The 14,378-nt window shown below is 33.6% G+C and overlaps 1 protein-coding gene across 4 annotated transcripts in view; it reads right to left on the bottom strand.

Moving 5' to 3' along the window:
• The window catches only part of DIAPH2 (diaphanous related formin 2), a 174,010-nt gene that overhangs the window by 41,863 nt on the left and 117,769 nt on the right, over window positions 1–14,378 (bottom strand). For all 4 annotated transcript variants that reach the window (XM_032195988.1, XM_032195987.1, XM_032195986.1 and 1 more), the window contains one exon: window positions 8,367–8,502. In XM_032195988.1, coding sequence (XP_032051879.1) covers window positions 8,367–8,502 — 136 coding nt within the window. The remainder of the gene's footprint in view (window positions 1–8,366; window positions 8,503–14,378) is intronic.

The raw sequence follows: 14,378 nt of genomic DNA on the forward strand, positions 1-14,378 counted from the left end.
GGCAAAAGGTATTCTGCCCCGGTTCCCGGTTACATTTAGATGCATTAGATTAAATCCAGACCTGATATAAGAGCGTGCAAATCCTAAATCAATACCTGGTTCTAATTTCTACATAATGACTATCAGTATAATTACTGGTAAATTTAAATTATATATCAATGTAATTTCAACTATTAAGTATAATATGCCACATATATAAACTTATCTTCAACACCAGATGGAAGGGAGCAGAACAAGAGTAGCAACCTGAAGACTGAAATACACATCTTCCTGTACAGAAAATCTTCTTAATTTTCTTTGTCTACCTTACCATACACATGCTTATTCAATGGTTTATTGTTGGTTCTGCATTAAATTTATTTTCTAAATCAGAGATCTGTAAATACATTTTAACCAAACTATTATACTCCATGTTGATCTGAAACATCTAATGAATAATATGATTGCAATACACATAGCATTAGTTAGCATGTTAGAATATTTTATGTGTAGAAAAATTACAATCATTTGACCTTCATAAAAAAAATTGGCAGAATGTATGCAAAAAAACTTCAAAACTCCATAGATGTTTACACAGCATTCCACATTTTCTGCTGAGTGTGCTATTCTACCTGCTAATTACTGCGACTGCTAAAGAACACCCTATTTTGGGGTATCAAAATATACAATACAAAGAGACATGAACTACAGAAGCTGTAGAACACAGTGATGAGATTTTTAACTTCTCAAAGTGAAATTTATGCTGGATATGCTCTCATCACTGCATCTTAATGAAAGTTGTCAGTTGACTAAATGGAAACTGGACAAAGTATTGCATTTTTAGTCAGCCTTCATTAAAATTCATAAATAATAATATTCAGTAGAAGTTTCAGACCTCACCCACAGTTTTTGCTGAGGTACTTCACATATTACAAGCTACCTCCTTGATTTATTTTAATACAGCCTGCAACAGTTTGCAGACACAAATCAGCTAAGTCAAACAAACAAAAAAAAGTTTCTAAATTAACTTATTCCTAATCAAAATTGTCCATGAAAATATGATGTGGATGCCCATCCTTAGAAGTGTTTGAGGCCTGGGTGGATGGAGCTTTGGGCAACCTAATCTAGTGGAAGGTGTCCCTACCCACAGCAAGGGGTTGGAACTAGATGTTAAGTCACCTTCCAACCCAAAGCGGATTAGCTACTACAATTTTAAAACGAAATATAATAACTGGGATAGCACTTTTGACTGGTGATGGTAAAACAACACAGCAGAATAGCTTAGGTCTTTTAAGTCACTTTAGTCGCTCTGGAGAATAGATTACAGAAACTGCTTGAAATCAGAACACGTCAGACCATCCATGCAAAACATGGTCCATCTCCTGCCTGTTTGGCTTCTTCTGAGCAGTAGCTGTAAATCTGAATTGGCTCCCAAGAGCCCCTGGGAACATGTTCTCATTTCTAGAGTGTTCTGCTGTCTTCCCTTTGATTTGTTCATGCTGAAGTTCACGTGATCATGAAGATCATGAAGAGAATGCCCTTGTATTTTACTGGTGCACCTCCCTTTTCCAGTAAGGGCAATGTATTTGCAAAACAGGTTGTACTATTTGGGTTTCAAATGCACTAATTGTAAACTAACTTAAATTAACACAAACGTAAGTAATTGCATGGCCATTTGGACAGAAGCTTTCTGGAACTTTGCAGGAAGTTTTTCTCAAATCTAGGCCCTTAGTGAAAGAGTCTTATCAAATGCCACTTTAGGTAACACATATCTACCTGCCTGCTTTTCCAGATGGTTTCAAATTTATACTCCTAATCACATCTTGCACTATATTGTCCTGCTTTGTTAGCACTTCTGATGAGTTACGTTTCAACAGTGGAACTACCAAAATGGTTCACTGCTCTTTCATGAGTCAAACCCATGTCCTTTATAAACTTTGGAAAAAAAAAAAAAGACTGTGTATTCGTAACTAGTATTAGGATTCTAAAATGCAATATATTCACTTAAGAAGGTCAATTTTCAGTGTCTTTTGGCAAGTATGTATTTATGTTTTCATACATTTGTATGTTATTCATCTGCTAAATTCATTTTGCAAGCATAATAAATATCTTCAGGAAGCAGTCTTCCTTAGCATTTTGCACTAGAATACAATCTCATGACTGTTATTTACTTTCTAATTAAATGGAGAGCAAGTTTGGACGGTATGACTGATAAATGAACCTATACCTCATGTCAGTTTACAAAAGAAGGGAAATCCTTGCTTACATACCAATTAAGCATATTGTTTATGATAACCTGACCTCAGGCTTATATCAAGTTAATAGAATGAGAAAAATGTGCTTTGTTACACTGGCAGACCACTAAAAACAATTTCTGAAACGTGCACACTTATTTTCAGAAAATGTCACAGTGGTCAAGGTCTACTTCAACAGGAATGTATTTAAGTGAAATGTATAAATATTACCCCTGGGGATCATTTGCCCCTTGCAAGGATGATTTACACACACACGTGTGCACAGACACTGCCTCTGTGTGACAAGGAAATGATTGTGTGGCTCCAAAAAAAGAGAGAGAAAAATACCATAACAATTGAAGATATCCATAATGAAGTTCCACTATTGTTTCAATGGTTACAATTCTGTTACGGTATTAAGCAACTTGTAAGTGACATCATTAGCTGACACAGCACTTTTAGCATTAGAAAATCACTTAAAAATTGCTGATAGTTAATGACTCAAATATTTTATCTAAGAAAAAAACACAAAAATACATATAAAAACTAAAAAACTTGCAAACATTATGCAACTTTCTGCTTCCAACAAAAATGTATACTCTGCATACTAATCCAGAAGCAGTCTTTGTTTCCGCTGCACATTAAAAAAAATAAATATCGTTACTTTATTATTATTTTTTAAACTTCTCCCAGTGGATTACAGAAGTCACCAGTGATCAGAAATTTCAAGTTCAAAGTTTGACTGTACAACTAACAAACAGCCATGAAATTAATGTCGTAACGTTCAAATTACTTTAATTTGGCATCTATACCTGAGAAAAAGAAATCCACTTTTATCACTAAAATAAGCATCATTTGATGTCTTACAGAATTTAACCTTTTAAGTATATATACATTTATATATTTTGGCAAATGAACATTACTTAATTCATGAAGCTAACTTTACCTATACAACTATTAAACAATTTTGGGAAGAATGTTTTAACACTAATCATACAGTAAAAAGAGGCTCATTAACATGGTATTCTTTCCCACATAATTAGGGAAATTACTGTTGTTAAGACAGCATCTTAACAATCCTATTACAAATGAGATACTATAACCACAGAGAAAACAATCATTCCACTGAGACAAAATTTAGACACCAACCTTGTCCCCAGTTTAAATGGGGACGCAGTTCCATTTCACAACAGTTCAACGAGCAATTCTGTTATCCTGATTTCTGCACTATAGAAAAAGCTATTTGATCAACTAATTATTGCAGAAATGGTTTTTAACATTGGCAGTTCTACAAAATAGATAAATATAAATTTAAATAGCAATTATATTGGATAAAGAATATAAAGTATTTTCGAAAGTAACAATACGTGCTTTTGAAAATAAGAATACTTTTTCTACCAAGGAAAAAGAAAGTTGAATTTGCATATATTAAAAGTTAACACTTGCTACTGTCCAGTAAACACTTCCAAAGAAGCCTTATTTTAAGTGAAAGAATCTAATAGCACTGCCTTTCTTCACCTGTAATTATCCCGACTAGATTTCAGTCTAATGATTTTGTTTTTTTCCCATGACAATTTACCCCCATGAAATCTTTTCATTTTGCCTACCTTCTGTTCATAAACAGAAGTTTTCCATTACTTTTTTTTTTTAATTTGAGATTATATTTTCATTTCTAATTTCTTTTTGTCTACCAGTCCATGCTTCCATCTATTTGCATCTCTTGAGATGGTTTTGATCTATATTAACAGCAACATTTACAGTAGTTTTGATTCTCCCCCCATTTTCCATGTGGCTTCAAAATACTGCATAAACACAGCTTATAATTTTTGAGCAACTCATGTAATTGGAGAAGAAAATATCAAGCCTTGTTGTACTTTTACTGATATTTTTGACCATAATGTAAATCTCCATTTATTTTTTTCCTTTCTTCTGTGAAGATTACATTTCAGGAAGAATGCAGCATATTCAAATGGACCATTGACATCAATATGAAACAAAGACTTCACAAATGAATTCTAACACTGATCTCATTGGCATCCAGCACCATAAACGAATAATTAACAGAATGTAAATATGCCTCATGTTTTACCATACCAGGTACCTCTCGTAATCACTAGCCGAAACAAACTCAAAGGATTAAGGCTAAGATACTGTCAACATAATATGCATCTCATAATAAAGTTAGTATGTATTTCTGTTTATGCTAAAGGACATAGAAAGAACACAGCAATTAAGAAAGCATACAGTCAGTAAAAAAACAAGCATGTCCTTCTTGAATTGCACCCTGCAATTGCCAATGCAAGTGTAAACTTTTCAAGGAAACAACTGAATTATTGCTGATATTAGTACATAGCAATGTGAATAAATGGCAGATGAATTCTTATAAAACAGTACTTAAAAAGGGAAAGCAGGAATATCCATCAACCAGTAGCATAGAACTTAATTTCTGTTATCTTCATCTGCATTAGGGAACAATGTTAATGTGTCTTCAAAATAATTTATTCAATACGAATTGGGACTAAGCAAGTTCATTCTATCTTTTATCCCAATAACTTCAGATAAAAGGTGATTCTAATCACCATGGTAATCAGACATAAGTGAAGAGCAAAACTGCTTCTGATTAAATAACATTTGCATCAGAATTGCTGTTGCACGTTTTTCAGCTCCTTGAAAGCTGACTTCAGTTCTTTTTTCCTCTCTTGTTCACTTAGAAGCAACATTGCAGGGATTTTGCAGATGTTAAGTCACGTGGAAGTCATGAAAACACTATATAAACATATAGCCCAGCCTACTACAGCTCTCACAAAAATGTAGACCACTGCTGTAAAATAAAGAATGCTCTCTTTTCATAGAGCTGGCAAGCCGTAGAGAAAAGATTAATTTTCAACTAGGCAACTAAAAATTTTGATAATAGATTCTTCAAATCACATTTTTTTTTTCATCAGCTCTTAAGCATCTACTTTTAGTTGCATGTCAATGTCTTCCTCAAAAATGCTTGAGCGTGTCACATATAGGGAAGAATGAAATATTCTGAAAATATTTCTCTGAAATTTTGATTTGTGTCATCAGCCGAGCACTACTTAAGATCTTCTCCATCATGCTGCTGTTATAGAAAAAAATCACAAAAGCTATCTTTGACTCAAGCCACTACACCATCTTTTCTGTTAAAAACAGCCCAATTGTATGGGCATTTGAATGCCAAGTAATATAAAATCCACTGACTTCAACTAAAGAAGAAACTTGATGGAAATTACTTCAAAATAAATTATAGGCTGAAAAGATCTTATTGTTGTTTAATGTTTTATTATTGATTAACTGAGAACCGACTAACCTTTCTATATCTATTAGAGTGCCTATTTATGAAAAATAATAGGCATAAATATAACATAGGCATAAATAGGTATAACGTATATGTTTTTTGAAGCAAAAAGAAGAGTATATGTTGAGTAAGTTCCTAACGTTTTGGTTTTTTGTTTGTTTTTAATTCATATATTTAATTTAATATTTGATTTAATAAAATTAAATAGTAATATTAAATATTAAATTCAAAAGTTAATGTTTAATTTAATATTTTAATTTATTTATTTTAATTTACTTATTTTAATTTATTTTTGAAGGTATATATTTATTTTGTCTACTATCAGTCCATCTTGATTTTGTATGAAACACCTATATTTGGAAATGTGTATGTCTTCTGAGGCTTACAATCACTTGATTTTTTATGTTGTCCGTTGTAAATCACTTCAAAGCTTATATTGAGTTGAGAGATCTTCTATATTACATTTCTCATTCCACATCTTTGAATGCTTAGTAGGATTTATGTAAGTACTGTGTCAACTGGCTGATATGGCATCTCAATTAAACGAGACACTCCACAAAGCACAAAATACTAGTGAATTGAGTAACCTGGTCTTTATAATATTGGCAAATTTGAAATTATTTTTATAGCTAGGAATTAAAGTTCTTGGACAGTTGTTGATTCTGGCCACACTGCAGTCTTCTGCTCTCTCGCACCAAGAAACAGAAAAGCAACTAATTCTGACCTGGATGTTCCAGTGACTTACGCATCTGTGTGAAAGTTTTCTTGCTCTTACTTGGTTATAGAACTGCACCCTTACAGGGCTTGAAAATATAGGAATCCTATTACTATTGCTCTGACCCGAGAGGCTGTAGCGATGTTTTTTGTTTGTTTTTGTTTTCTTTTTAATTGAAGATACAGCTGAAGAAATAACTAATGCGTAGTTCAGTTAAAACACCCTTCAGCTGAAATTACCTTGTCAAAATCACAACTCGAGAGGACATATGTGTCCTTCCTCTAAGTCTTCTGCTTCACATTTGCTTAGACAAATTTGTGAACTATTTATATAAGCAGCAATGAGCATACAGAAGTAGGTATAATTATAATTAGTTAAAAAAAACTGAATATCAGTGTCCTGGAATCTAGTGGGGATAAAGCTATCACTCCACTCCACCCCTCCTACCATGGCAGTAGAGTTCTAATATGCAGTGCATTCGAAGTGCACTGATATCAAATCTATTCAAAAATTCAGAATGCAAATAAAGCTTTTACTTTCCCCCAGTTCTTCTTAACACAGTCTGGAAACACAATAGAGAATCTATCATTTGTAAAACATATAAAGTAAACACAGTAAAAAAATATCACTAGTAAATAAAATTTATCCTCTGCATCCATTTTTAGTTTTGAAGACTGATATGGTTCCTCACTTTCACTAAAATAAAAATATGAAATTTCTAACCACAAAAAAGCACAGAACTGTGACACTTGGTATACATATGTCAATAAAGATAAAATAGTATAACTTCCTGAAATCATTGCAAATATGACTCAATCTGACAAAGTAATGTGTAAGTAGATGGTATATATTTAAGATACACTGTTATTACTGTAACTGTATACCTGATGTAAGAATTTCAGTTAAAAACAAATATAAATGACTTAATGGTTCAATGCAAGTATCTGATCGGTATTAAAAAATACATATAGGTCCCAAAGGAGGTTTCTGGAACACAAGTCCTATGAGGAGCGGCTGAGGGAACTGGAGTGATAGGAATGCCCCTTTGATTCTTAAAGTGAAAATATGCTGGTGATGGCAAATCTTAGGGTTGTAATTGCTCTCTGAAGAGCACAGGGATGGAGTAAGGAACTTGAAGAACAAAGCATTCTCAGTACTGCATCTACAAGATCCATGTTTTTACTACGGCTGTACCAGAGGTACATATCACCTTAAACACAAGTTCATTTAAACCACAGACTAAAGATTAAGCCTACCAAAAACAGAGACTGTAGAGGATCATGGTAGCCAAACCAGAAGGAGAGGATGGTGACCTGACACTCCTTAAGTGCTAGCTGTCAACACACAAGTCACACATTTTCACTGGTCACAGGAAATTTACTTATTTGCAATAAATACCGGCATTCTAAGTACATTTGACACCATACATCTGCATAAGCAGTGTTTCTGCATGACTGCATTATCAGTGATTAAAATGCTGACCAGAATCTTGTCCTTCCATGACTTAGATTATTTTCACCTTCACAGCCATCCTCAAAGATGTTGCAGTGGGCTTTTTTTGCCTGGCCTAGCGTTTCTCCTGTGTTTTCCATACAATCTTCTCACAGCTGACAAGCTTAACACTGCTTTTTATAATGCTGAAATATAATTCTACACTTAGGCCCTGAGCTCAACCAGATTTTCCAGATCATAATAGGATTGTTGGGAGAACATACATTATAACATGGAGCCTCCAAGCCCAAGAAGGAAGACATAAATTGCCAAAGTATCTTGATTATAAAGATGTTCACAGAATGAAATCAACAACAAAGCAAGTAAGATACTACTTCTTGGAAGTTAATCCTTATGAAAAAATCAATTAACTGCAACAAAGGGAAACAAGGCAATAATTCACAGCAAAATGGCTTGAAAGGAACATTGTACATAGTAAATGACAAATACAGAATTATAAAATCAGAAAGGCCAAAGCAAAAAAGGCCAGAGTTCTCACCGGAAAAGTTTACCTTTTTTTTCTGCTTGCAAAACAGACAGCAAGTATTTTTCATATTGACCTGGAACAATCTTCAGCTCATTATTCCCCCCCCACCCAGTTATTTCTCTAGTAAAAATGATGCCTTACCTTTGTTCATATCAATCAACTGCTGTTTCTTCTTCTGTCTCTCCAGTTTCTCTCGTTCAGCCTTTTCTTTTGCCAGTTTGGCTCTTTTCATTTTTTCTTCCATTTCTCTTCTTTTGTTGTTTTCTTTTAAAGCCTCCTGCATTAGATAAAAAGAACATGGAAGTCTACACACTGAGGACTAGAAAAAATAACAAAAATTAACCTTGTTTGCACAGATATGCATTTATATTTCACATAAGTGAAAAAATAAAAAGGAACTGCTACATTTTAAGCATTGTCAGAAATTTTAAAGAAAAAATAATTTACCATACTATTATACACATTACTAGATAATCAGAAGAATGAAATTTGAAATCACTTTACGTTTATGGTGATTAAAAAATTCCAGATAGTTCAGCAGCAACATGTATGTTTGTTTGTTTGGATTTGCTTTTAAGACTGAATCTAGCTTAAACCAATAGCTTACTTTTAAGAGGAATAAGTGTAGATGAAAGCAAGTTTCTGTCATTATGCAGTTCAACTACGAATAACTAAAATTAATCTACCAACATTTAAGCTACAATTCCTCAAATATTTTGAAATATACCGAAATATCCAAAGCAGTCGGCATTGCTTAGCTACACAAAACATATCAAAATTAATGGAAAATAGTTGAATTTGTGGACCAAGACAGCAAATCTAAAGTCTCTTTGATGACAGGTTACACAAAGTGCCATGCTAAAAGCTATAAACGTAGAGCACTCCTGGATGAAAACCTTCCACAATCCTTCCTACATTTAATCTAGACTTTATGTTTAGACATATGACTAGATTAAACTAAATGTTTAATCTAGACATTAATCTACATTTAATATATCCTCCTTTTCCAAATGAGATTTTGGAAATGAGTCTTGATTTCCTACTGTGTTGGGTTAACCTGGGCTGGCTGCCAGACACCTTCCAAGCCACTCTTTCACTCTCCCTCCTCAACAGGACAGGCAGAAAAAAAAAAGATGAAAAGCTCATGCGCTAAGACAAAGGCTGGAAGTGGCTGTTTCTGGCATGGGGCAGGTCTAGTCTCTCCTCACATAGCCTCTCCACAGTGACCCCTCTCCACTACCAACACCTGGACACACAAACCCAATCAACTTATCACGTCCTCAAAACCAGTCATAATTCCTATTGCACTCCTTGCTCTCTTAAAAAAATAAATACTTGAGTTCCTTTAAGCTTTTACATAAGATCTTCAATACATCCTTCATTTCACCCTTCCTAAGATTCATTTATCATTAGGAAATCCACTGAAATCCATCATGATTTAATTTTGCCTAACATTATAAATAGACATGATAAATGTTAAGGGTAGTTTTCTTATTTATATTCACAACTAGACATTTATTGCTCCCTTTCCTCTCCAACAGTACCCTAATATACTCTACCTACAAGTAGTGTAGGTCTGGGCTTCAGGTTATTTTGGACATTATGTCCAACAAAATAGTTACAGTAAAGGGGCGACTGGATCTAAAACCATCCAGCCTCTAAACTTCCTAACTGAAAGGACATTATATGCAAATACACAGTTCATAAATACAAAATATATACAGTTAATAAAATACGCTACCTACTCATGGCAAAAAAAAAACAAACATTCAAAACAGAGACAGAAATCCAAACGGGGCATCACATTAACAAGTCTCTAGGGCTCTTGGTTCCCAGACTGGCAGTTTTGGAACTAATAGAATGAAATGGAACACTGCACCCATACAGTTTCAGAAGGCTTTTCATAGCAATGGTAGAGTTACTCTACTTATTCACCCTTGGCTTCACTGTAGTCGCCCAGCAATTCTTTAGTAACGGTGTTGTATTCTGATTAGTATTTAGCAGATCCTTTCCTGCTATCCCTTATCCTCTTGAACCTCCTACCCACTCACCCACCCAATTTTATGCCACATCCCTTAAAACTGACCATCTATTCTTTTCCTTTACATACCACTTCAAAATGAGGACTGAAAAAAGAAAACAATTTGCTATTTGACACATCAACATTGTTTAGTGAAAGTATTCCTTTTCCTTCAAAAAAGTGTCTCAGAACGAGGTCACACAGAAAGTACTTGTTTATCATTACTCTCCACCAGCTAGTTCCACATTTGCTATGTTATTTACTACTGTAGACAGTCAGACAATAGCCTGAAATATATAACTCACAAGAACATATTAACAGATGTTTTTCAAGCTATGTGCTGAAAGCAAAATAATTATATGTTCATCTGTATTTATAAACATACTTTATATTTGAATTACCATCGACCATACTTTTTCAAAGCTAGTTGAAGAAGACTCTAAATAAAGGTAAAGAGACCTTTTACTCGGATGAATGGTGTTGTCTACAGAATTTGCTCTACCTCAATTATAATAAAAGTCCTTTAAGTTTCCCTCTACTTAATTATTTGTCACCCTCATGTGGCTTTGATTCCTTCCTTATTTACTCTTTGCTCAGTTTCTAGACCTCCAGACTGTGAACTAGCCCAGTGATTTCTAATATAAAGATAGAACAAGTCTGCACATGACTTACCATGGTGTGTAACTCATGTCTTACCATTCTAAAGTCTAGAGATGTCACATGATTAAAATGGGGCATTCAATTTTTTGGAGTAATTCATACAGCAGCAAAAGTGTATGGGACATCTAAGTGCATACATTTTGAGGCTAGTGGTTTCAAACAGCTGTAACAGATTGCTTTTACAAAAACTTATGTACACAGTAACATTAGCAGGAACATGACCTATGCCGATACTATAAAATAAAAAGTAAAACAGAAAAAAAAGAGAATTATAAACACCCTTCAATGCTACAACTTTTTTGAGAAAAACTAAAGTGGTTGAGTTCTAAAAAGACACCTATTAGGTTACGTTCATTCACTTTTACGCATGCTGCCTCTGAGATGTTAGATAATCAACTTATCATCATTCATTCTGCAAAGTAATAGAAGAGAGTACTTGATTTTTATGCATAAAAATGCCACTTTAAATTGAATTTCTACACCACTTTAATAGCATAATGTGGGACACCCACAGAAATTCATTCTCCATGCCTTAAAAATAATACTTGCAGATCACTCAGACCTTCCCTAAATTTGCCTTGTGCCAGCAAAATATGTGATTCAATATACAAGAAATAAAGAATTGCATCATAAATCAATAGGAACAGTGAACTCAAATTAACTGGAAATTCATGTATACAGAAAGAGTTAAGATGCAGCAGATTGCTCAATGTGTTCATATAAAGATCTTTCATGAGTGTTCCATGGAGGGTAACATTCAAGTTATCTTTATGACAATAATGCAAAAGAGATGCAGCAACCTAGAATTAAACAAGAACAGAAATACTGAATTTCCTGATGGGTGGCTACAAAACAGTAAGTAGAAAAGATTATTTAGGATACTGCCCCGTGCTTCATGAATCCTAACCATTATATCTAATATAAAATATCTTTGGGATGCTGTCATTGCAGGTCAAGCTCACCCAGGACCAGAATACTAGAATACAACCCATTTTTATTTAAGTACATTCATAATATAATCAGAAGATTTTCTTACTCAAAAAGCAGCAATTACAAAAATGTTTTCTAGGAGAGGGAAGCAGTCACCACTGATAGAAGTTCACCAAGTATAAAAAATATTCTTTTGCTGAAGGAAGAAGCTTCTTTGCATTTTGTAACAACCATGCCTATAAATGCCAGATTTCACCTCTCTATTTTTTTATTTACTTCCTCCAATTTTACTGTACTTTTATAGACATTATTGCAACATTGCTTTTGGACTTAATATTCACCCTTAAGACTACCTGCATGAAATGGGGGGCCCACAGGGAAAAAAAAATTAAAAGTGGAAAAAAAAAAAAAAAAAGAAAAAGAAAAAATTAAGAGCTGTATAAAGAAAAAAAATCCCCATCTAATGTTAACGTATGTATTTCATACACCTTTCATAAAGCATACAACCTCATTAAAAGGAAATTTATGTGCATTTTTAAATGCAGGCATGAAAGACTGGGTGGATATTTGTAAACACTCTAGCGCCAACAAACATCCAGAAAGTGACAGTTGTGATAAAAAATATTTCAGATCATTTGATATAAAGTTTGTGAGACAGCAGGCTAAAGTGAAGAACCAAAACAGAAAAGAACAAACAGGCATCTTGCTTCAGGCAACTGATTAATCATTCATTGATAAGAGCCTGAAAACTATACCAAACCAAGTATATCAGGTTGCAATTGTTCCAAGGCTACACTGCAAATGAAGGACAAGAGAAGTTTGTGTTTACTTTCACTGAAAGGAAGGACTAAATCAATATTACCTAAAAAAATATATTTTCCAAAAATGTCCCAAATATGAAAAGCATATTCTTATTCTGTGGATCTACTATTATACATGTGTATGTAAAGTGGAAAAAACCAAAATCACTACTTTTGATTCAATTTCCCTGTAACTGTCAGCTCTGACAGAGAAGAAAATATATAATTCCTCCCCACACATGCATGTCCCAGCTTGATTTTGAATCACGTTTCATTTACAAAGGAATGTCCTCATGCTCAAGTGCTTTACATAGATCTTGTGATGTTCCTTGAATACAATGAGGTTATGAAGATGTATCTAAGCACTAAATCAAAGAAATAAACCTAGGTAGAGGTGATGCAAAATTACTTGTTAAAAGCTCACTTCTAAGGTTTAAATATTCTACCTAATCTTAGAAGCAGCACAGCCAAGTAAAGACCAAGAAAGGCAGGATTTCCAACTGCAAGAGGTAAAGACAATTTCTGAGGTAAAGCAACACAAACTTGATTTAGTCCTCTCACTACACTCTTGGCTCTAATTATGTTTCTTCCAAAAAGCGTAGAAAAACCTAGAAATAAAAAGTGAGCATATATATTTATAGCATATATAAATAAAACAACTGTGTTTCATCCATCCATATTTCCAGATCGATTCACTAGGCTGCAGCTTAATGAATTGAAATGGCTCAAAAGGAATGTTTGGTTAGATACGTCATAGGTGCTCTAAGTTTATTTGGTTATTTGCAACCATATGACAGACAGTTTTGCAAATTTAAATGTGAATTCCTAAGTATGCAGAGCCGTCTTCTCCTAACATCACAAAACAGTGCAAAAAATGATTTACTTTCACACAGCTTGACAGATACGGATAAAGAACTAGCTATGAGATTAATTTGGTATTTGACTGCAAACTCTGTGTGAGGGCAGTCTTAAAGATATAAAAAGATGAAAAAAAAATGTTCATAAATAAGTCAATTTCTGTTCAACAAGCCAACATCTATTTCTCTAAAAAAAATAAAAAAAAAATTAGTCAGTGATATCTACCACTCCCACCCCTTCTCCAAGTATACCAAGACATTCCAGTGGCAGTCAATATGTCTCAAAAAACAGAGGAAGGTCAGCTACTATACCTGCTTACATGGCCTCCTTGTAATTTCCTTTTCTGCTGTTATTCAGGGATAACAGAATAACAGCTTATTTATATGGAAAATCTTGTTGGAAAATAATTTGGGAAACTACTGAACTAAAATAAGTATCACTGTATAGGTGATACATATATATCACTGTATAGGTGAACTTGTGGAGGTGCATTTATTAGGTAGTTTCTCTCCAACTTGCAGAAGAATTAATTAGAAAATGTATGTATTATTTATTTCAAGAAATCAAAAACTGGCATTATTTTCCAATTAATGTATGCCATTTCTGACAATGACCATCACAGTCTTGAACATATTTTCAAAAGACCAGATGCTATGTAATATGAGCATTACGAAAAAACATATCGTGCAACGAGCATATATTTTATATATGATATACAGATGTGTACATGTGTATACATACATACATAAACGCAGATTTCTCTGTGACCATTAAATGTGCCTTTCAGAATATATTTCTGATTAAAGATGAGCCTAAAATTAAAAGATATTGATATATTTCATCTTTTTCAAAAACACTAGCTGAATTTCATTATTGTATAGCGTA

This window comes from Aythya fuligula, chromosome 13 (assembly GCF_009819795.1).
Source record: "Aythya fuligula isolate bAytFul2 chromosome 13, bAytFul2.pri, whole genome shotgun sequence".
NCBI classification, from domain to species: domain Eukaryota; kingdom Metazoa; phylum Chordata; class Aves; order Anseriformes; family Anatidae; genus Aythya; species Aythya fuligula.